Source organism: Schistocerca nitens, chromosome 9, assembly GCF_023898315.1.
Source record: "Schistocerca nitens isolate TAMUIC-IGC-003100 chromosome 9, iqSchNite1.1, whole genome shotgun sequence".
Classification (NCBI taxonomy): Eukaryota; Metazoa; Arthropoda; class Insecta; order Orthoptera; family Acrididae; genus Schistocerca; species Schistocerca nitens.
In genome coordinates, this window is record NC_064622.1 from 5,747,451 (window position 1) to 5,774,982 (window position 27,532).

General features: G+C 42.5%; 2 protein-coding genes across 2 annotated transcripts in view; one reads left to right on the forward strand and one right to left on the reverse strand.

Annotated features, from left to right (window-relative positions):
* LOC126203466 (carboxypeptidase N subunit 2) overlaps positions 1 to 27,532 on the reverse strand; it is a 182,353-nt gene that overhangs the window by 137,793 nt on the left and 17,028 nt on the right. The window lies entirely within an intron of this gene.
* LOC126203355 (uncharacterized) lies at positions 1,130 to 19,109 on the forward strand. Its single transcript, XM_049937645.1, has 3 exons — positions 1,130 to 1,581; positions 1,746 to 1,765; positions 18,987 to 19,109. Exons 1-3 carry the CDS (start codon positions 1,173 to 1,175, stop codon positions 19,017 to 19,019), a joined length of 462 nt encoding a protein of 153 aa, XP_049793602.1. The 5' UTR covers positions 1,130 to 1,172; the 3' UTR covers positions 19,020 to 19,109.

Below are 27,532 nucleotides of genomic sequence, written 5' to 3' on the forward strand. Positions count from 1 at the left end.
TGTTTATTACATGTCAAACATTTGTTGTCCAATCCTGTCAAATACTGTAACAACTATTTATGTGTGCGTTCAGAAATTTATTTTGTGTAAAATGTCTCGAAAGTTCAGGTAGGTACTGTTATATTTGTTTGTTTTAGACATTAATTTGTGTAAATTATTTATTAAATTAATTAAAGATTTATTCTACAGGTTAACAAAAGTGTGAATGTCTTTTCATAGGTTGTCTATGATTTTTCTTGATAAGCTATTGTCTATGTCTCGATTGTGTTATGTGGTTTTGTGCGAGTGCATATTCAGTATTACTATTAATAAAAATGCCGCGTCCTAGAAGATCTAATCTTTCCCAGCGGAGCCGTAATGCAATTAGGCAACGGAATATCGCGAGTCAATTATCTGACGAAGAACGAGAAATTGCCCGAGAAGAGCGCCGCGTTAGGATAGAGCAAAGAAGGGCCTTAATTCGTGCTTCTCAAACACAAGAGCAAAGAGAGGCAGCCCGTGAAACGGCTAGATTAGAAACGAGAAATCGTCGAGCTTATCGTACAGATGAACAGAGGAATAATCTTCGAAGTGCAAGAAGAAATGGTTCAAGTATTGATTTGAATCGAGCAGCGTTTCGATATGATTGCACCATCGACTACAGCTTGCATCGTTTAGTTTGCATTGGTCCAATGGACGTTGTTTGCCAGCATTGTGGCGCATTGAAGTTTGCTGGTGAAACGCCTGGTTTGTGCTGCCTTAGTGGTAAAGTGACATTGCCATTAGTGGTCCCGCCACCAGAGCCATTGTGTTCCCTGCTTTATGGCGAAACACTAGAATCACGACATTTTCTAGCGAACACTCAAAAATACAATGTCTGTTTCCAAATGACTTCATTTGGGGCGGAAATTATCGAAGAACACGGATATAATCCGACATTTAAGGTAATTTACGTTAAAAACTTTATTTTCTATGATTGTAAAAAAATTTGGAATGTAGTTTGTTAGATTTCTGTATTTGTCTCTAAAATGAAAATGGTATGTTATTATTTGAAAAAAAAAGTGTTTCTAAATCTAACTATAACTATGGCTTTGAATTTACAGATTCAAGGCCAGATTTGCCATCGAACTGGATCATTGCAACCTATTGAAGGTGCACAGCACAAATTCTTGCAAATATACTTCGTGGGCAATATGGAAGAACAACTTGACCGGCGTCAAGGGATCAACACAGCTACGAAAAGAGCAATTCTCCAAGATTTGCAGCAAATGCTTCATGAACATCATGCATTGGTCAGGCTGTTCAAGACTGCTTTAGAGCGCATGCCAAGTGATGACTATAAAGTTGTAATCAGAGCAGATAAAAGACCAGCTGGAACACATGAACGCACATTTAATGCTCCAACAATCGATGAAGTGGCAATCCTGATTGTTGGTGAAAACTTGGAAACACGTGATATTGTGCTTACACGACGCAATACTGGGCAACTACAAAGAATATATGAAACACACCGTTCATATGACGCGTTACAATACCCGCTGATGTTTTGGCAAGGAGACGATGGATATCACTTTAATATCAAAATGATTAATCCATTGAATGGTAAGATCAATATCATTGTTTTCATTTTAACTTGATATACATTTTATTCTGTTTGCTTTTGGTACACAAAAAAAGTTGTCACTCCTAATTTAGTAGAGAGTAGCTGTAAGAGTCGTTAACCTATTAGGGGTTCTAAAATATAATTTTTACTGTATTTGTTTCAGGTGAGGAAACTACCAAGAAGGTTAGTTCGATGAATTATTACGCATATCGTTTGATGATTCGTGAAAATTCTGACAATTATTTGTTGCGATTTCGTCGACTGCTTCAACAATACTGCGTTGACATGTACGTTAAAATCGAAACGGAGCGCCTGACTTTCATCCGGTTGAATCAAGCTAAATTGCGTTTGGAAGAGTATATTCATTTACCCGATGCAATAAGCACAGAAGGAGATTCAGAAAATGTTGGTCGATTGACTATTTTACCAGCGACATACACAGGTAGCCCGCGTCATATGCATGAATATGCGCAAGATGCAATGACATATGTTCGTCATTATGGTCGGCCAGATCTATTCATTACATTTACATGTAAACCGAAATGGATGGAAATTATTCAATTGCTGCTTCCCGGACAAACATCAAGTGATCGACACGACATCACCGCACGGGTTTTCAAGCAAAAAATTCGGTCACTAATAAATTACATTGTTAAGCAACACGTCTTTGGGATTACTCGATGCTGGATGTATTCAGTCGAATGGCAAAAACGAGGCCTACCGCATGCTCACATTCTAATTTGGTTAGTAGACAGAATTCGGCCAGATCAAATAGATGACATCATATGTGCGGAGATTCCTGCTCCTGAAACTGATCCAGACCTATATGATGTTGTAATCACGAATATGATTCATGGACCACGTGGCACTATCAACCGCCAATCACCGTGCATGGTCGACGGCAAGTGTTCGAAACGGTATCCGCGAAAATTCACGGCAGAGACCATTACAGGCAACGATGGTTATCCATTGTATCGGCGTCGATCGCCCGATGATAATGGTTCAAATGGCTCTGAGCACTATGGGACTCAACTGCTGAGGTCATTAGTCCCCTAGAACTTAGAACTACTTAAACCTAACTAACCTAAGGACACCACAAACATCCATGCCCGAGGCAGGATTCGAACCTGCGACCGTAGCGGTCTTGCGGTTCCAGACTGCAGCGCCTGTAACCGCACGGCCACTTCGGCCGGCCCGATGATAATGGTAGAACTATCACAACTAAAGTGAAAGGAAACGATTTCATAGTTGACAACAGTTGGATTGTTCCATATTCGCCACTTCTTTCCAAAACATTCAAGGCACATTGTAATGTTGAGTATTGCAATTCGGTCAAATCTATTAAATACATTTGCAAATATGTCACGAAAGGGAGCGACATGGCGGTTTTTGGTATCCAAACATCCAATATCAACGATGAAATCACGCGCTATCAAGTTGGTAGATATGTGAACTGCAATGAAGCAATTTGGCGTATATTCTCATTCCCTATTCAGGAACGTTATCCCACTGTTGTACGTTTAGGGGTGCATCTAGAGAACGGTCAGAGAGTATATTTCACAGCGTCGAATGCTGCTCAACGTGCCGAAACACCTCCAGCGACAACACTGACCAGTTTCTTTGCGATTTGTCAAAACGATCCGTTCGCACGAACGTTGCTTTACTCGGAAATGCCACGTTATTACACGTGGAACGCTGCATCGAAGAAATTTCAACGTCGGAAGCAAGGCGATGCAGTTTCTGGTCATCCAAATATGCGTTCTGCTGATGCTCTTGGTCGTATCTACACAGTTCATCCGAAGAATGATGAATGTTTCTATTTGCGGTTGTTGCTGGTACATGTTCGAGGGCCAACATCATTTGAATCACTACGAACTGTTAATGGTATAGTGTGCCCCACAATTCGTGCAGCATGTCAAGAGCTGAATTTGCTTGAAAACGATACTCATTGGGACACGACAATCGCTAAAGCAATTATTTCTGCATCTCCAAGTCAGATACGCACATTATTTTCTATCATCATTTCGACATGCTTCCCATCGAACCCACGTGACCTGTGAAACAAATACAAAGATAACATGTCAGAAGACATTTTATATCGAATTCGTGTCAGCTCAAGAAATCCCGATCTTGAGGCGAATGAGGAGATGCATAACCAGGCTTTGCTCTTGATCGAAGATATGTGTTACCTCATGTGCGGCAGTTTGTTAGTTAGGTTAGGAATGTCAGCGCCAGATCGCGGAATGAATGACGCATTTAATAGAGAATTGGAACGTGAACGTGAATATGATCCACATGAACTAATCAAATCAGTTCAAACGAATGTACCACTGTTGAATCCTAAGCAGAAGGAAGTCTATGATACACTTATTAATGCAACTGATGATGGAAATGGTGGCTTATTTTTTTTGGATGCCCCCGGTGGAACTGGGAAGACATTCCTCACGTCATTGATTTTGGCCACTGTACGTGCGAGATCCGAAATTGCGGTAGCAATTGCTTCTTCTGGAATAGCGGCCACATTGTTAGACGGATGCCGTACGGCTCACTCGGCGTTAAAATTGCCATTAAACCTTCAAACTACTGAACAACCGACATGTAACATTTCGAAACACTCCGCAATGGCCAAAGTTTTAGTAGCATCAAAAATCATCATATGGGACGAATGCACAATGGCGCACAAACGCGCATTGGAAGCACTAGACCGAACATTAAAAGATCTGCGCAATGACTCGAGATGTTTTGGTGGTTCAATGATTTTATTATCTGGCGATTTCCAACAAACACTACCAGTAATTCCAAGATCTACTGCTGCCGACGAAATAAACGCTTGCCTCAAAGCATCAAATCTGTGGCGATATGTAAACAAACTTCAACTGTCTGTAAATATGAGAGTTGCATTGTTGAACGATCTATCTGCTGATGATTTCTCGAAGCAATTGCTGACTATCGATAATGGCCGTGTTCCTGTTGACGAATCGAGCGGTTTGATTTCATTTCCTCCAAATTTTTGCAATTTCGTCTCATCAAAAGACGAGCTTATCAACTAAGTATTTCCGGATATCATTGCTAACCACAAAAATACTAAATGGTTAAGTGAGCGAGCAATTTTGGCGGCTAAAAATAAAGATGTAGATGACCTCAATTTTATAATTCAAAATCAAATCGTAGGTACTCTGTATTCATTCAAATCTATCGACTGTGTAACAAACGAAGAAGAAGCCACTAATTTTCCAACTGAATTTTTGAACTCCTTGGATGTGCCTGGTTTACCACCGCACAATTTACCACTGAAGGTTGGCTCGGTAGTCATCACGCTTAGAAATTTAAACCAACCAAAACTGTGCAATGGAACGCGTTTGGTGATAAGAAAACTGATGAGCAATGTGATTCACGCGTCGATACTTAAAGGAAAATTTAAAGATGAGGAAGTTCTTATTCCAAGGATTCCGATGATCCCAACAGATATGCCCTTTGAGTTTAAACGAATTCAATTCCCGATTCGTCTTGCCTTCGCCATGACGATCAACAAATCACAGGGCCAATCCTTGACTATTTGTGGCCTCAATCTAGAAAATGCGAGTTTTTCTCATGGTCAATTGTACGTGGCATGCTCACGTGTCGGCAAACCATCCGCATTATTTGTTCTTGCGCCTGAGCAAAAAACAAAGAATGTCGTTTACCACAAGGTGCTTGAATGAAAATCCGATTAATGAATTAATCAGAGTGTATCCCAACCAGCACAACATAGTTTTCAATGATTTTTTTCTGACATGTGTTTGAAATACTTAATTATTATTATTTTTTTAATTTTTATTCTCATTCTGTATGTATTCATCATCATTCATCAAAATAAAATACTTTTATATTTCTATCTATATTAATATTATTTTGTATCATTGTATTACGTTCATCAAAGCCTAAATTAGTTCAGCTAAAAGGTAACACGACATTCATTGACTGTTAGGCGGTACGAAGTTCGCCGGGTCAGCTAGTATCATACAAATTCCGTGAGCAAAGCCATGTACCCCAGCTAGTTATGTATGCAGCAGGGTGAAGCGGAATTCGCACACTCGGTCTTCGCAGTGCGATTCCTCACATGCCAGGAACAAAAAAAGACTCTCACAAAATTTCGTCCGGAGAGTACATCCGGCAGAAAAAGGAGGTTAAAGAGTGTCAATCTGACAACCCTGTAACCACCATGTATGGCAACTATGTGTGTGAGCTCACACACATTAGATGTGCTGTATGATTGGTGCAGGGGCCAGCGTATTGGGGTAGCATACAGGATGTCGAGGGTTTGATCCTGGGTTGAGGAATACCTTTTTTATTTGGTAAACGTAGTCGAGATTGTACGATACCTGGCATCATAATCGTCAACAGCGACTGCAGCAAGTCCTCTAGAAAACATTCGCACTTACATACTACAATCGTAGAAATGGAAGATTCGTCAGCTTTGAAAGAAGCCCTTTCCACGTCGTGAGCGTGAATTTATTCGCAGCACTTCATCTAGTATGTGAGAAACCTGTTTTCTTTCTACTCTTCTCGAATGGTCCCATAGATTAATACCAACTATTATTCTTGCCTCCTAGAGGTCCATTACATTTCGTTAGGGCCAGTAGGACTAGCAACATGCTTTGAAAATAATGTCCAAACTCAATTACTATTTGTATGTGTTATCACCATGGTCCCATTAATTATGCCTTTCAACACTGAGTCTGATAACCGCATGCTGTTCAGTACGTATCTCAATGCATCATTATTATTATTATTTCTTTCCTTTCTCAGACGTTATGTCTGATTAAAAATGGAAAGTGACACGGACCTTGATCAAGCGGGACTTCCTTTTAACTGTACGGTATATGTTACATTGCATTTAGGAACTTTCGGGTAACTGAACATGTATCAATAATTACAGATTTCTGTAGTTGTATGTATACGTTTGGATGTAGCTGTATTGCGTTGATGTACTGGTGGATATTGTGTGGTATGACTCCTGTAGTTGATACTATAATCGGTATAATGTCAACTTTATCCTGATGCCACATGTCTTTGACTTCCTCAGCCAGTTGGATGTATTTTTCAATTTTTTTCTCCTGATTTCTTCTGTATGTTTGTTGTATTGGGTATGGATATTTCGATTAGTTGTGTTAATTTCTTCTTTTTATTGGTGAGTATGATGTCAGGTTTGTTATGTGGCGTTGTTTTATCTGTTATAATGGTTCTGTTCCAGTATAATTTGTATTCATCATTCTCCAGTACATTTTGTGGTGCATACTTGTATGTAGGAACGTGTTGTTTTATAAGTTTATGTTGTAAGGCAAGCTGTTGATGTATTATTTTTGCGACATTGTCATGTCTTCTGGGGTATTCTGTATTTGCTAGTATTGTACATCCGCTTGTGATGTGATCTACTGTTTCTATTTGTTGTTTGCAAAGTCTGGATTTATCTGTTGTGGTATTGGGATCTTTAATAATATGCTTGCTGCAATATCTGGTGTTTACTGTTTGATCGTGTATTGCAATCATTAGTCCTTCTGTCTCACTGTATATATTGCCTTTTATTAGCCATGTGTTGCTTGCCATGTACTGTTTTCCTTTTCCAATTTACTTTCTTTGTATCTGTTGATGTTACGTGATCTAAAGGGTTGTAGAAGTGGTTATGAAATTGCAATGGTGTAGCCGATGTATTTACAGGGTGTTTCAAAAATGACCGGTATATTTGAAACGGCAATAAAAACTAAACGAGCAGCGATAGAAATACACCGTTTGTTGCAATATGCTTGGGACAACAGTACATTTTCGGGCAGACAAACTTTCGAAATTACAGTAGTTACAATTTTCAACAACAGATGGCGCTGCAAGTGATGTGAAAGATATAGAAGACAACGCAGTCTGTGGGTGCGCCATTCTCTACGTCGTCTTTCTGCTGTAAGCGTGTGCTGTTCACAACGTGCAAGTGTGCTGTAGACAACATGGTTTATTCCTTAGAACAGAGGATTTTTCTGGTGTTGGAATTCCACCGCCTAGAACAGTGTTGTTGCAACAAGACGAAGTTTTCAACGGAGGTTTAATGTAACCAAAGGACCGAAAAGCGATACAATAAAGGATCTGTTTGAAAAATTTCAACGGACTGGGAACGTGACGGATGAACGTGCTGGAAAGGTAGGGCGACCGCGTACGGCAACCACAGAGGGCAACGCGCAGCTAGTGCAGCAGGTGATCCAACAGCGGCCTCGGGTTTCCGTTCGCCGTGTTGCAGCTGCGGTCCAAATGACGCCAACGTCCACGTATCGTCTCATGCGCCAGAGTTTACACCTCTATCCATACAAAATTCAAACGCGGCAACCCCTCAGCGCCGCTACCATTGCTGCACGAGAGACATTCGCTAACGATATAGTGCACAGGACTGATGACGGCGATATGCATGTGGGCAGCATTTGGTTTACTGACGAAGCTTATTTTTACCTGGACGGCTTCGTCAATAAACAGAACTGGCGCATATGGGGAACCGAAAAGCCCCATGTTGCAGTCCCATCGTCCCTGCATCCTCAAAAAGTACTGGTCCGGGCCGCCATTTCTTCCAAAGGAATCATTGGCCCATTTTTTCAGATCCGAAACGATTACTGCATCACGCTATCTGGACATTCTTCGTGAATTTTTGGCGGTACAAACTGCCTTAGACGACACTGCGAACACCTCGTGGTTTATGCAAGATGGTGCCCGGCCACATCGCACGGCCGACGTCTTTAATTTCCTGAATGAATATTTCGATGATCGTGTGATTGCTTTGGGCTATCCGAAACATACAGGAGGCGGCGTGGATTGGCCTCCGTATTCGCCAGACATGAACCCCTGTGACTTCTTTCTGTGGGGACACTTGAAAGACCAGGTGTACCGCCAGAATCCAGAAACAATTGAACAGCTGAAGCAGTACATCTCATCTGCATGTGAAGCCATTCCGCCAGACACGTTGTCAAAGGTTTCGGGTAATTTCATTCAGAGACTACGCCATATTATTGCTACGCATGGTGGATATGTGGAAAATATCGTACTATAGAGTTTCCCAGACCGCAGCGCCATCTGTTGTTGAAAATTATAACTACTGTAATTTCGAAAGTTTGTCTGCCTGAAAATGTACTGTTGTCCCAAGCATATTGCAACAAACGGTGTATTTCTATCGCTGCTCGTTTAGTTTTTATTGCTGTTTCAAATATACCGGTCATTTTTGAAACACCCTGTATATGAGTGATTGCTTTGTGTATTTTGCTAGTTTCTGCTCGTTCTATAAAGAATTTTCTTAAATTGTCTACCTGTCCATAATGTAGGTTTTTTATGTCGATAAATCCCCTTCCTCCTTCCTTTCCGCTTAATGTGAATCTTTCTGTTGCTGAATGTATGTGATGTATTCTTTATTTGTGGCATTGTGATCGTGTAAGTGTATTAAGTGCTTCTAGGTCTGTGTTACTCCATATCACTACTCCAAATGAGTAGGTCAATATTGGTATAGCATAAGTATTTGTAGCTTTTGTCTTGTTCCTTGCTGTCATTTCTGTTTTCAGTATTTTTGTTAGTCTTTGTCTATATTTTTCTTTTAGTTTTTCTTTAATATTTGTATTATCTATTCCTATTTTTTGTCTGCATCCTAGATATTTATAGGCATCTATTTTTCCATTGCTTCTATGCAGTCGCTATGGTTATCCAATATGTAATCTTCTTGTTTAGTGTGTTTTCCCTTGACTATGCTATTTTTCTTACATTTGTCTGTTCCAAAAGCCATATTGATATCATTGCTGAATACTTCTGTTATCTTTAGTAATTGGTTGAGTTGTTGATTTGTTGCTGCCAGTAGTTTTAGATCATCCATGTATAGCAGATGTGTGATTTTGTGTGGGTATGTTCCAGTAATATTGTATCCATAATTTGTATTATTTAGCATGTTTGATAGTGGGTTCAGAGCAAGGCAGAACCAGAAACGACTTAATGAGTCTCCTTGGTATATTCCACGCTTAATCTGTATTGGCTGTGATGTGATATTATTTGAATTTGTTTGGATATTAAGTGTGGTTTTCCAATTTTTCATTACTATGTTTAGGAACTGTATCAATTTAGGATCTACTTTGTATATTTCCAATATTTGTAGTAACCATGAGTGGGGTACACTATCAAAAGCTTTTTGGTAATCAATGTATGCATAGTGTAGCGACCTTTGTTTAGTTTTAGCTTGATATGTCACCTCTGCATCTATTATCAGTTGCTCTTTACATCCTCGTGCTCCTTTGCAACAGCCTTTTTAATCTTTATTTATAATTTTGTTCTGTGTTGTATGTGTCATTAATTTCTGTGTAATGACTGAAGTTAATATTTTGTATATTGTTGGTAGGCATGTTATGGCGCGATATTTAGCTGGGTTTGCTTTGTCTGCTTGATCTTTAGGTTTCAGATAAGTTATTCCATGTGTAAGTATACCATGGAATGTGTATGGGTCTGCAATGTAACTGCTATTATTATTATTTCTTTACTTTCTCAGACGTTAAGTCTGGTTGAGAATGGAAAGTGACGCGGACCTTGATCAAGCGTCACTTCCTATTAACTGTACGGTATGTGTTATATTGCATTTAGAAACTTTCGGGTAATTGAACATGTATCAATAATTACGGATTTCTGTAGTTGTATATATAGGTTTGGATGTAGCTGTATTGCATTGATGTACTGGTGGATATTGTGTGGTATGACTCCTGTAGTTGATAGTATAATTGGTATAATGTCAACTTTATCCTGATGCCACATGTCTTTGACTTCCTCAGCCAGTTGGATGTATTTTTCAATTTTTTCTCCTGTTTTCTTTTGTATATTTGTTGTATTGGGTATGGATATTTCGATTAGTTGTGTTAATTTCTTCTTTTTATTGGTGAGTATGATGTCAGGTTTGTTATGTGGCGTTGTTTTATCTGTTATAATGGTTCTGTTCCAGTATAATTTGTATTCATCATTCTCCAGTACATTTTGTGGTGCATACTTGTATGTAGGAACGTGTTGTTTTATAAGTTTATGTTGTAAGGCAAGCTGTTGATGTATTATTTTTGCGACATTGTCATGTCTTCTGGGGTATTCTGTATTTGCTAGTATTGTACATCCGCTTGTGATGTGATCTACTGTTTCTATTTGTTGTTTACAAAGTCTGCATTTATCTGTTGTGGTATTGGGATCTTTAATAATATGCTTGCTGAAATACCTGGTGTTTATTGTTTGATCCTGTATTGCAATCATGAATCCTTCTGTCTCACTGTATATATTGCCTTTTCTTAGCCATGTGTTGGATGCGTCTTGATCGATGTGTGGCTGTGTTAGATGATATGGGTACTTGGAACTGTTTATTATTATTATTTTATTATTATTATTATTATTATTATTATTATTATCTATGGGATTGTGGAAACATCACGTATATTACCGTTATGGAAACAGTGTAATTCGAAACCGAACATTTCACAATTAGCGGTGTCGGGATGAATCACGCAGAACAATATCTGTCAGAGGGGTAATGCGCGTTAGGTGGAACAGCACGCAGGACAGACGGTGTGTGTGTATACTGTATGCGCTGTCCCCCAGACAGGGAGTAGTTGCGAGCGGAGTAACGCGGCCGTGACAGGCTCCAATGTACATGCGCACACGTATCGAATTTTCTCATTGTAAACCTCTAAACCAGTGTGGCAGACGTATGGCATACACAGACGATGAGTACGTGGCTATGATTCTGGTCCTTGGTGCATCTGATAACCGGTGTGGTGTTGCCTTTCATGAATATGCTGCTAGATATCCTCGTCGACGCCACCCAGATAAAAATGTGTTTCGTTGTGTGGAGCTGCGCTTTCGGGGGTCAGGTTCTCTCCTTCCACCATCGCGTGACAGAGGTCGTCCACGGACTCGCCGTACTCCAGCTACTGAGGAAGTATTCTGGAGGTCATACACCAAAACCGTCAGTGAAGTAGACGTAGCGTAGCAAGGCAGCTGCGTGTCTCGCAACGCCCGGTCGCTAATGTGCTGCACGACCACGGGCTGCACGCCTATCGTTATCCTCTCACACAACACCTGCATCCAGCAGGTCGCCATCAGCGGATGCAATTCTGTGAACTGTCCGAACAACAACAGGAGGCCAACGATGGCTTTGCGAACACCGTAATATGGTCGGAAGGAGCAGCATTCACTCATGAGGGTGTCTTCGGTATGCACAATGCCCACCATTGGTGTCAGTTTAACCCGCACGTCACCCACGACCGTGGATATCAAGTTCGCTTTGGTATTAACGTCTGGTCCGGAATATTGGGCGACAGGTGTTTGGGCCCCTACATGTTACCTGACCGGTTGACTGCACGAAAATATCGTGCATTTCTCTCAAACTATCTGCCTGATGTGGTGGAAGATGTTCCACTAAATGTTCGGCAGAGGATATGTTTCCAAGATGATGGTGCACCTCCACACTCTGGAATTAATGCCCGACACTATTTGGACAGAACATTTCTACGGAAATGGCTTAGACGTGGAGGTCCAATTGCATGGCCACCGCGTTCACCTGACCTAAATCCCCAGGATTTCTTCCTTGGGAACACCTGAAGGAGCGCGTGCACTCTGCTCCTTTGACGAATCTGGAAGAATTTGTAGCGAGTGTTCGTGCTGCTCTTGTTACTGTGGATGCAGCTTCGCTGCGAAGGGTCCAGAGCTGTATGATCCGGCGGGTTGCGCTATGTTTGGACGCGCAGGGAGGTCGCTTTGAGCATCTGTTGTTCTGAGGACAACGCATTCTGTTGTGAAGGTCATGAGGTCATAATACGGACATTATTACTGTCACTGGTTGCTAATGTACGACTTCTGAGTTCTCATATCACATGTGGTATAAATGACAAGTAGATGTGTTATTGCACTGTGCTATCACCTTTAGCATCGTGAAACTGATAATGTTATTGTAGTTATTCTGTCCTCTGACAGGTCATTTTTTTCAACTGTCTATTTCTTATTTGTCTAACCACGTATTTGTTACGTTCAGCGTTACAAAAATTTGTAAATTTAGGGTACATGTGAACTAAGAAATGGAGTATATTACAATATGAAATGTCAGAATGAATTAGCAAATAAAAAAGTGCGCCCCAACCGAGGGCCGAACCCTCGCCCTCCTGCATTCTTACCCAATACTGTATCCACTGCACCAACTGGACAGTACAAATAATATGAGCCAGCAGAGGTAGTTCCTATTCACGTGGTTGCAGTGTTGTCAGATTGTCACTCTTTAACGTCCTTTTTCTGCTGGATGTCCTCGCAGGACGAAATTTTGTAACAGACATTTTTTAATCGCTGGCGTGTGAGGAGTCGCGCTGCGAAGCCCGAGTGCACGAATTTCGCTTCACTCTGTATTCCTGTACAGATACAGAAGCAGTATTGTTGTAAGTCAAATTCTGAGTGGTCTGTCACATCATGATGGTCAGCTGCTTACAGTACATGATATCACACCGTGTGATAAACCGAAACACTCCCTTAAAACTGTCAGGTCAGTGAATAATGGTAACTTAGAAATCTTCAACCTTCTGTTCCAGCATGTCGACTGGACCCTTGTATTTACGGAGAGAAATATTAACGAAAAATTTAATCTGTTCTCTAATGAGTTTGTGGCATTGTTTTAGGCTGTATTTCCAAAAATAATCTTGAGAAACAATCCTCAGGCTGCGAAACGGAAACCCTGGATTACTAGAGGGATCGGAATATCCTATAGGACAAAAAGAAATTTGTATGAATCCCTAAGGCTGTCTAATGATCCCATCAAAAACGAGGACTACAGATTGTACTGTAATATTTTAAAAAGGGTAATAGAGAAGTCCAAAACTACACTCCTGCAAATGGAAAAAAGAACACATTGACACCGGTGTGTCAGACCCACCATACTTGCTCCGGACACTGCGAGAGGGCTGTACAAGCAATGATCACACGCACGGCACAGCGGACACACCAGGAACCGCGGTGTTGGCCGTCGAATGGCGCTAGCTGCGCAGCATTTGTGCACCGCCGCCGTCAGTGTCAGCCAGTTTGCCGTGGCATACGGAGCTCCATCGCAGTCTTTAACACTGGTAGTATGCCGCGACAGCGTGGACGTGAACCGTATGTGCAGTTGACGGACTTTGAGCGAGGGCGTATAGCGGGCATGCGGGAGGCCGGGTGGACGTACCGCCGAATTGCTCAACACGTGGGGCGTGAGGTCTCCACAGTACATCGATGTTGTCGCCAGTGGTCGGCGGAAGGTGCACGTGCCCGTCGACCTGGGACCGGACCGCAGCGACGCACGGATGCACGCCAAGACCGTAGGATCCTACGCAGTGCCGTAGGGGACCGCACCGCCACTTCCCAGCAAATTAGGGACACTGTTGCTCCTGGGGTATCGGCGAGGACCATTCGCAACCGTCTCCATGAAGCTGGGCTACGGTCCCGCACACCGTTAGGCCGTCTTCCGCTCACGCCCCAACATTGTGCAGCCCGCCTCCAGAGGTGTCGCGACAGGCGTGAATGGAGGGACGAATGGAGACGTGTCGTCTTCAGCGATGAGAGTCGCTTCTGCCTTGGTGCCAATGATGGTCGTATGCGTGTTTGGCGCCGTGCAGGTGAGCGCCACAATCAGGACTGCATACGACCGAGGCACACAGGGCCAACACCCGGCATCATGGTGTGGGGAGCGATCTCCTACACTGGCCGTACACCACTGGTGATCGTCGAGGGGACACTGAATAGTGCACGGTACATCCAAACCGTCATCGAACCCATCGTTCTACCATTCCTAGACCGGCAAGGGAACTTGCTGTTCCAACAGGACACTGCACGTCCGCATGTATCCCGTGCCACCCAACGTGCTCTAGATGGTGTAAGTCAACTACCCTGGCCAGCAAGATCTCCGGATTTGTCCCCCATTGAGCATGTTTGGGACTGGATGAAGCGTCGTCTCACGCGGTCTGCACGTCCAGCACGAACGCTGGTCCAACTGAGGCGCCAGGTGGAAATGGCATGGCAAGCCGTTCCACAGGACTACATCCAGCATCTCTACGATCGTCTCCATGGGAGAATAGCAGCCTGCATTGCTGCGAAAGGTGGATATACACTGTACTAGTGCCGACATTGTGCATGCTCTGTTGCCTGTGTCTATGTGCCTGTGGTTCTGTCAGTGTGATCATGTGATGTATCTGACCCCAGGAATGTGTCAATAAAGTTTCCCCTTCCTGGGACAATGAATTCACGGTGTTCTTATTTCAATTTCCAGGAGTGTATATACATAACATCTGGAATTGATAACTCAAACAACAAATCAAAAACCATCTGGCAAGTTATGAAAAGGGAGAGTGGTGAAAAGGTAGAGTACATGACTGACATAGAAATAAGTCAGCATGGAAATATTGTAAAAAGTACTGAGGAAGTTGCTAATATCTTCAATAAACATTTTTAACAGCTGCAGAAAAATATGGCTGTGAAGGCTCAGCGGGTGTTGCGATAGCTCTTCTGCATAAAGCTAATAATGCCAGAGTTTGCCAGATGCAGATAAACTCCATGACAATTAGTGAGATAAATAAGACAGTCAGAGAGATGAAGTCGAAAAACTCTCGTAGGGTTGATAGTATTTCAACTAAGATACTCAAGCACAGTCATGGCTACATAAATTCAGTCTTGTGTCACATTTTTAATGAATTCCTAAAACAAGGTATTGTTTCACTTAGGTTAAAATATGTTTCAAGACAGGTGAAAAAACTGATGTAACAAACTACTGCCCAATGTCCCTCCTAACAAGTTTTTCAAAGGTCCTTGAGAAACTGGTATATAGCAGAATTGTTAATCATCTGAACAGCCATAACATTCTCAGTCAATGTCAGTTTGGTTTCTGGCAAGGCCTATCAATTGCTGTTTTCTCTTTTACCAATCGAATTCTCGAATCTCTTAAAAGAAAATTGGCACAAACTAGAATCCTATGTGACCTGTCCAAAGCAGACTACTATGGGTTAAGTGGAATCCTACCTTACAGATAGGAAACAAAAGGTAATAATTACTGACAGTAATGGAATCCCAGCTTTATCCAAGTAGGCCACAGTGAACACTGGAGTGCCTCCAAGGCTCAGTATTGGGGCCCTTACATTTTCTTATATTTATAAATGACGTCCCACACTGCACCGCACCAGTGAGCAAGTTCACCCTATTCGCTGATGATACTTCTCTTCTAGTTGATAAAGCAACAGGGAACAACTGGGAAACATCTGTGAGCAATGCATTTGATAATATTCTGAAATAGTTTAACTGTAGTGGACACTCTCTGAATATAAAAAAACCTCGTTATGTACAGTTTCACGTGGCACAGAAAGAAACGGGAGATATAAATACAGAATTTAATGGACAACAAATAAAGCAAGCCGGCGCAGCTAAGTTCCTGTGTGTGTACACAGTTTGCAAACTAAATTGGTCCAATTAGACCCTAGATCTAGAAAAAAGGCTACATTCTGAAACATTTGACGTACAAATAATTTCATCAACCACACATAAGTAGGCCATAAGAGCTGCTTACTTTGGATATTTCCATGCACTTTTGTCTTATGGAATCATCTTTTGGGACAACCAGCCCTTGAGAAAAAAAAGGTTTTATAGCTCAGAAGAAAGCTATTTGCATCAAGAGTGGTGTGCAACCAAGGCACTCATGCAGGAATCTGTTTAGGAAACTACAGGTATTTACAATGATACATCAGTACATATACTCTCTTGTATGTTTCATTAATAAAAACCACTCTCTCTTCAAGACCAATAGTGAACATCATGGTCACAAGGTCAAAAGAGGACTTTCGTAGTAACCAGTCAAACTATAGCCTTGTACAGCAAGGAGTAAATTATACATGCACAAAATTTACAATGGTCTACCCAGTGCCATCAAAAGTCTTGCTCTTGAAATACCAAAGTTTAAGAGAAAACTGAAGAAATGCCTAATACAAAAGTCATTGTACTCAATTACTGAATTTTTTAGTGCGTAGAAGCAAGTTTTTATTATAAAACTGGATTAGCCATTCAATGTAAGCGTAAATGCAAACTATTCATTACTGTAGTGTCATATTGTTGCTCAAACACTTTGATATTGTTGATCTGAATGTGTACACGTAAGTGTTAATTCTGATGTATGTAATATGTTTTTATTTCTTCTAGTGTTCCATGTTGACACTATGAGTCTTGTCATTAATTAACCATATTGTGTGCTGCAGTATTGTTAACATTGTAAAAATACTGACTCGTTCCATATCCTTGAAACTCCATTGCTATCAGGATCGACGCAACTCGCAATAAAATAAAAAATAAAAAAATAACCGTTTATGAACTAAGAAAACAAGGTGGCGGACGGTTGAACAATTGAATGTCTTATAGGTGAGATTTTGAATCTTTGTGAGATGTATCTGCCATTTTATGTGCGTGAGTGTGTGTGTGTGTGTGTGTGTGTGTGTGTGTGTGTGTGTGTGTCTAGGTGAAAGGCTGTGAGTTTTTATTTAATTACTATCTTCCTTTCTATTTTTGATATTTTTTAAATTATTTAGCTTTGTGTGGCGGAGGGGGAGGACTTTTGAGTGTTTGTCGGTTGGTGTTGTCTGATAGGTCTTTGAGGGAAGAGGACAGAGTTCTGTTGCAGAGAGCTATGTATTCATTTATTACTTGTTTTCGTCCAAGTACGGCTTTTTGTATTTGATAGTTACTAGTTTTCGTGAGGAACTGTTGTTGCGTTTCAGAATTTACAAGTCAGTGTTGATGTCTGTTAGGCTGTGTTTCGTATCTATAGCATGTTCAGTAAGTTTATAATGACAGCTGTTACTTTTAAAGCTCTGCCGTGTTCTGTGTATCTAGTATTAAAGCTTCTGCTTGCCTCTCCCATATAAAGTGATTTACAGTCCTAGCATGTCACTTGGTGAATACCAGTTGTGTTTTGTTTGTTTACCCTTGTATCGGTTGCCCTTAGTTTTTTCCGTAGGCTGTTTTAAGCCCTTGTTTTTTGAGTATGTTACCTATTCCGTGGGATGCATGGTTGTTGTAAGTGAGAGTGCCACACTCGTTGTGTCTGCGTTTGTATGTTGGTGACAGGCTGTTTGTTTTTCTGTGATAAAGTGTCCCTTTATTTTTATTTTTATTTTATGATTCAGTTTCTCATAATGTTTGTATCAAATCCATTCTCTACAGATATTTGTTTGATTACCTGTAATTCATTTTTGTAGTTGTCTTCACCGAGTGGAGTTCTCTTCAGTCTATGCAGCACGTATTGAAAACTGGCTAGTTGCTATAGAGTCGGATGATTAGCGTATTTGTGTCTGGCTGTGCTCGTGGCGATGGCTTTATACGAGTATGGAGAATTGGTGTTGATTGTTCTGTATGTGAAGGTAATTTAAGATTTTATCGTTTTCTGTTTCTATGGTGAATTTTATATTTGAGTGAAATGTGTTCGTCATTTTGGAGTTGATGGATGCAAGTAGATGTTTCATCTAGAAGACATATGATGTCATCAACACAGTGATGCCAGTACACTATTCTGTATTTTTTGGATTTAATATGCTCCAAATACTTTGTTTTCGTTGTTATTTAGGAAGATGCTGTCTAAGAGTCCACTGATTTGTGACGACATTGGGAAGCCAATCTTATTGCGAGTAGAACTGGTCTTCAAATCGGAAGCAGGATTGTTCTGTGGTTAGTTTTAGAATGGTAACTGTTTCTTTTATGGGGGGTTTGGGAATGCCTTTCTGTTGTTTTAATTGTTGTTTGATTATGTTGGTGGTTTAAGTGGTGGTGATGTTTGTGACCATAAATGTGATGTCGAATGATGTGGGTGCGGCTGTTATGGACATGTTAATGTCTTTGACGTTTTGTATCAACTCTTCAGTGCTGTGTATGCTTCTTTTGTTTGTGTACGTGTAATGTTTGTGTAAGTATGTGTGTATTTCTCTGGCTAGGCGATATGTGGGTGCACTTCTGAAATTTACAAGTGGGCATATCGGAATATCTTTCTTGTCGAGCTTTAGTAGGCTGTTCATTGTTGGTGCCTTGGAGTTCTTTTGTTTTAGCTTTTTCACTTTCTGTTTTGTGAACACTTTTTTTCATAAGTGTCTGCGTATTTTTCTGGTATCTTTGTGTTGGGTTACTGGTTAGGTTTGTTGTATTGTTGTCTTCAAGAAAATGTAAGCTTTTGTCTTTGTAGTCCTTCTGTTTTATTACTACCATGGAGTTGCCCTTGTCTGATCTCGTGACAAGAGCTCCAATGTTTTTAAGTTTGTTCATTCTTCTCTAAGTTTCATTCTTCACTTTTTGTTCCCAGTCGTAAAATTTCGAAGTAAATAATTATTATGCATTATGTTCTGTATGATTTCAGATGACGAACTGGGGAAGAAAACAACTGCAATAAAGCCGCAGCATGTGTTAACAAGGAACATATGCAAAACTGTCTCGTTTTTTATTTGTAAATACTGTCTCAAAAATTCAAGTGATAAAGAGCATTTTTCCTGTTTAATAGAAAGAAAATAAAAATCTACTGATGACAGTGGAGCCTCAGCGAAAAGTGTTGGGAAGTAGAAGAAAAAATAAAATTCTGATTTTCTCAAGGCAGCGTCTCTCAAACAACAAATCTATTTGTAATTAATCATGGACAAAAGAGTTTCAACCTCAAGGTGATTAGGTAATGAGGTATCTCGAACAGAATTACCTTCTCCAAGCCAACCAGCATGAATTGCCAAAAAATTGATCACGTGAAACTCAACTCGCACTTTTCCTCCATGACATCATGAAATCATGGATCGAAGGAGATTTTTCGGAGATGACGAAATTATCTGTTATGAAGTAATGCCTGAAAATATTTGCAGGAATATTCTGTCAGCTCTCGATAAGATTTCAAAGTGGTCTAAAGTTTGTCAACTTGGTTTAAATGTTCATAAAAGTAAAATTGTGCAATTCACTATAATAAAAAATGTTGTATCCTGTGACTACAATAGTAACAAGTCACAATTAAAATATATCGTCTCATACAAACACGTGGGTGTAACAGTTTGTAAGGATACGAAATGGGAAGATCACATAGTTTTGGTTTATCGGTAGAATAGTGTTACGCCAAAGAGTAGAAAAGGAGAAGAAATTAATTTTTTTTCATAAGTTGACGCTAGCACAATCGCACACAATACCACGCGGAAATGGTGGCATAGCTAAGCAGCAAAAATGAACACTACACGTCGGTCGCAGTCGTGACCACACATTGTTACATCAACCCCAACCGCGAGGCACAAGTTACAGACATTTAGCGGAATGACCACTGAGGAATAGAGAGAGAGAGACAGACAGAGATGTAATTGTGAGCTCTTGTTACGTGGAGCAACAAGCTGTATGCCGGATGCAGTAACAACTACTAAAGACTGGACAGTGGAGTTAACAGCCTGTAACGAATCGTGAACGTCGTCACAGGGTTATTTGGTAAGCGTGATAGCGTTACGGAGATGTTTAGCAAACTCAAGTGGCAGACTCTGCAAGAGAGGCGCTCTGCGTCGCGGTGTAGCTTGCTGTCCAGGTTCCGAGAGGGTGCGTTTCTGGATGAGGTATCGAATATATTGCTTCCCCTACTTATACCTCCCGAGGAGATCACGAATGTAAAATCAGAGAGATTCGAGCGCGCACAGAGGCTTTCAGACAGTCGTTCTTCCCGCGAACCATACGCGACTGGAACAGAAAAGGGAGGTAATGACAGTGGCACGTAAAGTGCCCTCCGCCACACACCGTTGGGTGGCTTGCGGAGTATAAATGTAGATGTAGATGTAAGCAATCACAGTGGAGCGATGATCGCTGCCTCTCGCCCCTCTCCATAAATACCGCAGTTCCCCAGCTCTGAGTCCAGTTGGTCCTTGGGATTGACGGCGTTTTTACCGAAGCAATCAACTGAATGATTATTACGTTACGGTGACATCGATGTATTAGTTGTTCCAGCACTTTTCGTGAACACGCTGATTTCCATTCCTGACGTGGCAGTATCCAAGTAGTCCCAACCTGCCACACAATGGACTTCGCACTGGCTGCCTATGACACCGCTGGTGGGGAGACCGAAGGTCTTCCAGTTCCAGTACATCTCGTGGTCGTGTCGCACTAACATCGTCATCACTGCTGGCTAAGAGCGCCACTCGCTGCCTCTGTTCCTGATCATCGCTACAGCCACTTCCAGGCTCCTGGGGCCAACGGGTCCACTAGAGCCAAGATCATCATGTGACTACATAACTTACGACAGTGCAGTGCATTCTGATGGGCCAATGCAAGTCACCGTCGTCTTGTAGGATCGAGGATGCTCTAACGCAGTGAGGGGCATAGAGCTTCGCCTGCCAGACGGCAACCCACAATACTTCGCCGTATTGCTTGACCCGCAGACCTGCCAGCTGAAGCAACGATAGGAGTCAACGGAATTCCTCCGTCTCACTGTGAATAAATATTAACTCGCTAATCAGGTTTTGTTAGCACCGAAAGACGCTCTACAGGTTCCACAGTACCATCCTGACAACGCAGAGGTGCCTATGTTCGGCACCTGTACAATAGCGAGGAAAGTTTCAATCTACAAAGGAGATTCCAGAATGAGATTTTCACTCTGCAGCGGAGTGTGCGTTGATATGAAACTTCCTGGCAGATAAAAACTGTGTGCCGGACCGAGACTCGAACTCGGGATCTTTGCCTTTCGCGGGCAAGTGCTCTGCCAACTGAGCTACCCAAGCACGACCCACGCCCCATCCTCACAGCTTTACTTCTGCCAGATCCCGAGTTCGAATCTCGGTCCGGCAGACAGTTTTAATCTGCCAGGAAGTTTCATATCAGCGCACACTCCACTGCAGAGTGAAAATCTCATTCTGGAAACATCCCCCAGGCTGTGGCTAAGCCATGTCTCCGCAATATCCTTTCTTTCAGGACTGCTAGTTCTGCAAGGTTCGCAGGAGAGCTTCTGTAAAGTTTGGAAGGTAGGAGACGAGGTACTGGCAGAAGTAAAGCTGTGGGGACGGGGCGTGAGTCGTGCTTGGGTAGCTCAGTTGGTAGAGCACTTGCCCACGAAAGGCAAAGGGCCCGTGTTCCATTCTCGGTCCGGCACACAGTTTTTTTCTGCCAGGAAGTTACAAAGGAGATTGCTTATAAAATACCCCTGTGACGCAATTTAGCATACTGCTCAAGTGCTAGGGATTCGTACCAAATGGGACTGACAGGGGACTTCGGATGTATGCTAAGGAGACCAGCACGAATGGTCAGAAGTTTGTTTGACCCGAGGGTGGGTGTCACAGAGATTCTGAACAAACGAAATTGGCAGGCACTTGAATACAGACGCCAACTATCCTGGGAAAACCTGCTTAAAAGTTTCAAGAACGAGCTGCAACTGATGAATCTAACGAATATGCTACAACAGAGTACATATCGCTCCAATAGGAGTCGCGAGCAAAAAATTAGATACATACAGCGTGCACACAATGGCTTAAACTGTCACTCTTCCCAGACTCCATAAGTGAATGGACTGGAAAGAAGCTCCGGTACTGGCACGCTGGTAAGTAGGGAAGACCAGGGCAAGGTTACGCAACGGGCACATTCACTCAGAGCATTTTTCTCGGGAACCATTCTCTCTAGAGCGCTACCGACCGTCAAAGATTAGTACTGCCATTTACTGAGGACTCTCACGAACTTTGCGGCACCAGTTGAGTAAACATTTTAGTGCGAAGAACATACGAGGGACATTTCATAAATAATGCACTCTAATTTTTTTACTTATATGTTTTCTTTTTTTCAATATCTCTCCCTGCGGTCCTTCAGTGTAGACTCCCTGCTTGTCTCTGACTGAAACTCTAGATCTCGGAAGCTTTATTATTCCACTCAGGATACCACTTCTGTTCACCTGTCGAATGTCTCGGGTAACGGTGATAGAAAGCTCTTCCAGAGAAAGATAACGACGTCCACGTATAGGGGGGGCTGGTGAGAGGATGTGAAACACTTCCCACCTGTATTCACGCAGTTTCAGGGCTACAACATTGCCGATATGCGGGCGAGCACTGTCGTGGAATGGCCCAGCTTCCAGCAACTGAGGTTGTGTTTTGTGCATTTTTATTTGCAGGTTTTGCACGAAGTTACGATAATACACAGCTGTGACACTTGTTCCAAAGGAACTCTATCATGTTGATATGTTTCTTTGGTGATCATAAGAAAAAATCATCATTTGCTTGAGCTTTGATCGAGCGCGGCGAAATTTTTTTGACATGGAGAATTTGCAGCTCTCCCTTCATTGCACTGTGATTTCATCTCCGGTCCAAAGCCTCTAGTCCACCCTTCATCAACAGCGACAATTCAACATAAGAATCCTTGACCTTCACGTTCCAATGATTGTCTGAACAAGTTTGCAATGTCCAGATGTTTCTGCTTCTCTTCACCGGTCAAACGGTGACGAACCCATCTCGCAGAAATTTCTCTCTTCTTCAGGTCATTAGTCAGAATGCGGAATACTGATGCTGAAGAAATTTCCGTGTCTTGCTGCACTGCACTGCGACCTTCTTCAAGAGTATCTGCCACAAGTTACACACGTCGTTCATCTGTTGACGTTTTTGCCCTCCCGGGTCTTGAACTGTCGTCTACGCTCATACTATTACCACGAAAACGATAAACCCAACGTGAAACTGTACTGCGTCCACCGTAAATTTAGCACAAACTTCCGTTAACGTGCTGTGGATTTCTGTCGCGTTTTTGAGGCGTAAAGTTTCGATCGTCACGTACGATCTCTGGTCCTCAGCAGTCACAGTACTCGAGACACGTGCAGGGTCCATTTCTACCTCTCGTCAATTTTATGTTAGAGTACACTGCGTCTTTCTCAACCTTGCAATCACATCAGACGTAATTTTCATTGTTGTTGTATCAAAGCATCCATAGCAATGCCATCCTGTGCATTATTTATGAAATGTCCCCCGTATTTGCGTTTTTGTGCGAGGTGAGTAAATTTTGCTATTCAAACATCGAAACTCCTAGGAAACACACCTTTCAAAGTTGAGAAGAAATAAATATTCGTTCGGTTGCAGGAGATTATTCTACTCTACAAGGTCCATTTGCATAATTTGAAAGCCTGATAGTTACTGCAGTAGTTTCGAAACTAATTCGAACATAGCCACGAGCCACATTTACGTATTTCTGTTGCGCGCGTGTAACACTATTTTGCGTTACTATCCATGTATGCTCCGATAGCTAAGTGGTCAGGGCGACGGAATGCTTTGCGAAGGGGCCCGGGTGGGTCGGAGGTTTTCCTCCGCTGAGGGACTGGGTGTTGTGTTGTCTTCATCATCATCATCTCATTTCCATCGAAGCGCAAGTCACCGAAGTGGCGTCAACTAAAAAGGCTATCGGTTTATCCGGCGGGAGGCCCTAGCCAGACGACACTTCATTACTCCAGACAAGGAAACTGTAAGGGGCAACAGCAGTTGGAAACTCAATCTAGAAAAATGCACAGGAGAACAGAAGGTTGAAATTGCGAAAAAAGGTGTTTGAACCTAATGAATCTCAAGCAGAAGGAATTGGTTCTATGAGAGAAAAGACGGATAAGGGTAAGAAATTGCAAAAAGGAAGAACAAGAAAAAAATGTGGATACGCCTGCTTCTGATATCGTTAGTGTCCGGCCCAAGGGCACGTTTTCACATTGTAACTTTCCGCATCCCCCTGTCTTCTGCCACGCTCTTCAGATCCACGCAGTTTCCGCTTCCCTTTGTGTCGTCCGTCATCTTGTGTCTTCTCCTTCGCCTCGGGCCCCTCCTACAAACTAGACCTTCCAAAGCGTCTGTTAGCAAGCACTCCCGTTTCAACGAACGTTCCCTCTAATTCTTCTCCCTTTCTCTTACAACCCGCAGCAGTCTGATAAAGAGGATGAAAATTGCCTTTGTATTTACTGCTTCAAACGATACAACCAACCAAAAAGGCAGGTTTTCACAGAATGGGTCTACTTGCTTACGAGTAAAAGGTGAGCTCACAACGATTGTGCCACAGGAAAGACACAATTAAGGTTCCATATCTCACTCGATAAAAAAGAAAGCCTTATAGGACCACTTCGTTGTCCGTCTTCACGTCTGTCTGTCTGTCGGACTGTGAAAAACCCTTCACGTCATGAACGGGTAGACGAATCAAGTTGAAATTTATGTCACACAGTAAGGTCTATCGTCCCTTAGTTCTGTATAAAACTTAAGGTTGTAAGTCAATTCATTCAGAAGATACGACCGTTTATCTTGTCTGTTAGGCTCATCGAGCTCGAGGCGCAGGCGTCGGCTCGTAGTGGCGTTGGGGCAACTGCGGTGAGACCTATGCCTACTTCGGTGGCCTTGGAATCACATGGAACCCCTGATGTCGCTGCGTCTTCCGGCAGTGAGCATCTTACCGGTCAGCCATCACTCCAGGGTGAATGGCGGACAGTGGTGGGCTCGCGCGTGCCTGGCCGAAAGGCGAAGGTGGGATCTGGCCGCGTGGCAGCTGCCTTACCCCTTTCCAACAGGTACGGGGTGCTTCCTAGTGGTGATGACATCGTTTCCGAGCCACCACAGGATGCCTCGCCTGTTGGGCCAGTGGCCGATTCTCCGGCAAAGTCCCGACAGTCACAGAGGGCGGGCCTATTAGTTATAGGGAGCTCCAACGTTAGGCGGGTTATGGAGCCCCTCAGGAAAATAGCGGGTAGGTCGGGGAAGAATGCCAGTGTGCACTCGGTGTGCTTGCCGGGGGGTCTCGTCCGTAATGTGGAGGAGGCCCTTCCGGCAGCAATTGAACGCACTGGGTGTGACCGGCTGCAGATAGTAGCACATGTCGGAACGAATGACGCCTGCCGCTTGGGTTCTGAGGCCATCCTTGGTTCCTTCCGGCGACTGGCTGATTTGGTGAAGACAACCAGCATCGCACGCGGAGTGCAAGCTGAGCTTAATATCTGCAGCATAGTGCCCAGAGTCGATCGCGGTCCTCTGGTTTGGAGCCGTGTGGAGGGTCTAAACCAGAGGCTCAGACGACTCTGCGACCATAATGGTTGCAAATTCATCGACCTCCGTTATTGGGTGGAGAACTGTAGGGCCCCCCTAGACAGGTCAGGCGTGCACTACACACCGGAAGCAGCTACTAGGGTAGCAGAGTACGTGTGGCGTGCACACGGGGGTTTTTTTAGGTTAGAGGGACCCCCCCCTCCCCCCTTGGGCGAAACGATAAAATACCTGACGGCTTACCAGAGAGAACATCATCATCGTTGATAAAGAACGTCCGTCCTCAGAGACCAAAAACAGGAAAAGTTAACGTAATATTGGTAAACTGCAGGAGTATCCAGGGCAAGGTTCCTGAATTAGTATCTCTTATTGAAGGAAATAGTGCGCATATAGTATTAGGAACGGAAAGTTGGTTAAAACCGGAAGTGAACAGTAACGAAATCCTAGACACAGAATGGAATATATACCGCAAGGATAGGATAAACGCCAATGGTGGAGGAGTATTTATAGCAGTAAAGAATTCAATAATATCCAGTGAAGTTATTAGCGAATGCGAATGTGAAATAATCTGGGTTAAGTTAAGTATCAAAGGTGGGTCAGATATGATAGTCGGATGCTTCTATAGACCACCTGCATCAGCAACCGTAGTAGTTGAGCGCCTCAGAGAGAACCTGCAGAACGTCGTGAAGAAGTTTCGTGATCATACTATTGTAATAGGGGGAGACTTCAATCTACCAGGTATAGAATGGGATAGTCACACAAGCAGAACTGGAGCCAGGGACAGAGACTCTTGTGACATTATCCTGACTGCCTTGTCCGAGAATTACTTCGAGCAGATAGTTAGAGAACCAACTCGTGAAGCTAACGTTTTAGACCTCATAGCAACAAATAGACCGGAACTTTTCGACTCCGTGAATGTAGAAGAGGGTATCAGTGATCATAAGTCAGTGGTTGCATCAATGACTACAAGTGTAATAAGAAATGCCAAGAAAGGAAGGAAAATATATTTGCTTAACAAGAGTGATAGGGCACAAATCGCAGAATATCTGAGTGACCACCATCAAACGTTCATTTCTGAGGAAGAGGATGTGGAACAAAAATGGAAAAAATTCAGAAACATCGTCCAGTACGCCTTGGATAAGTTCGTGCCGACTAAGGTCCAAAGCGAGGGGAAAGATCCACCGTGGTATAACAATCATGTACGAAAAGTGCTACGGAAACAAAGAAAGCTTCATCATAGGTTTAAGAGTAGTCGAATCATAGCTGATAAGGAAAAGCTGAACGAAGCGAAAAAGAGCGTAAAGAGAGCAATGAGAGAAGCATTCAACGAATTCGAACATAAAACATTGGCAAACAATCTAAACAAGAACCCTAAAAAGTTTTGGTCATATGTAAAATCGGTAAGCGGATCTAAATCCCCTATTCAGTCACTCGTTGACCACGATGGCACCGAAACAGAGGACGACCGAAGAAAGGCAGAAATACTGAATTCAGTGTTCCGAAACTGTTTCACTGCGGAAAATCGTAACACGGTCCCTGACTTCAGCCGTCGCACGGACGCCAAAATGGAAAATATTGAAATAAACGATATCGGAATTGAAAAACAACTGCTATCACTTAGTAGCGGAAAAGCATCCGGACCAGACGAGATACCCTTAAGATTCTACAGTGATTATGCTAAAGAACTTGCCCCCTTTCTATCAGCAATTTATCGTAGATCTCTGGAAGAACGTAAAGTACCTAGCGACTGGAAGAAAGCGCAGGTCGTTCCCATTTTCAAGAAGGGTCATAAATCAGATGCGAATAATTATAGGCCTATTTCGCTTACGTCAATCTGTTGTAGAATAATGGAACATGTTTTATGTTCTCGTATTATGACGTTCTTAGATAATACAAATCTCCTTCATCATAACCAACATGGATTCCGCAAACA

What these genes read in the sequence shown, in the direction of transcription:
- LOC126203355 (XM_049937645.1), top strand. Translation starts at nt 1,173, where the DNA reads ATGGAAGAACAACTTGACCGGCGTCAAGGGATCAACACAGCTACGAAA. An exon ending in AATGATTAATCCATTGAATG is followed by an intron (nt 1,582 to 1,745) that starts GTAAGATCAATA and finishes TATTTGTTTCAG; the next exon opens with GTGAGGAAACTACCAAGAAG. An exon ending in GTGAGGAAACTACCAAGAAG is followed by an intron (nt 1,766 to 18,986) that starts GTTAGTTCGATG and finishes GTATGATTTCAG; the next exon opens with ATGACGAACTGGGGAAGAAA.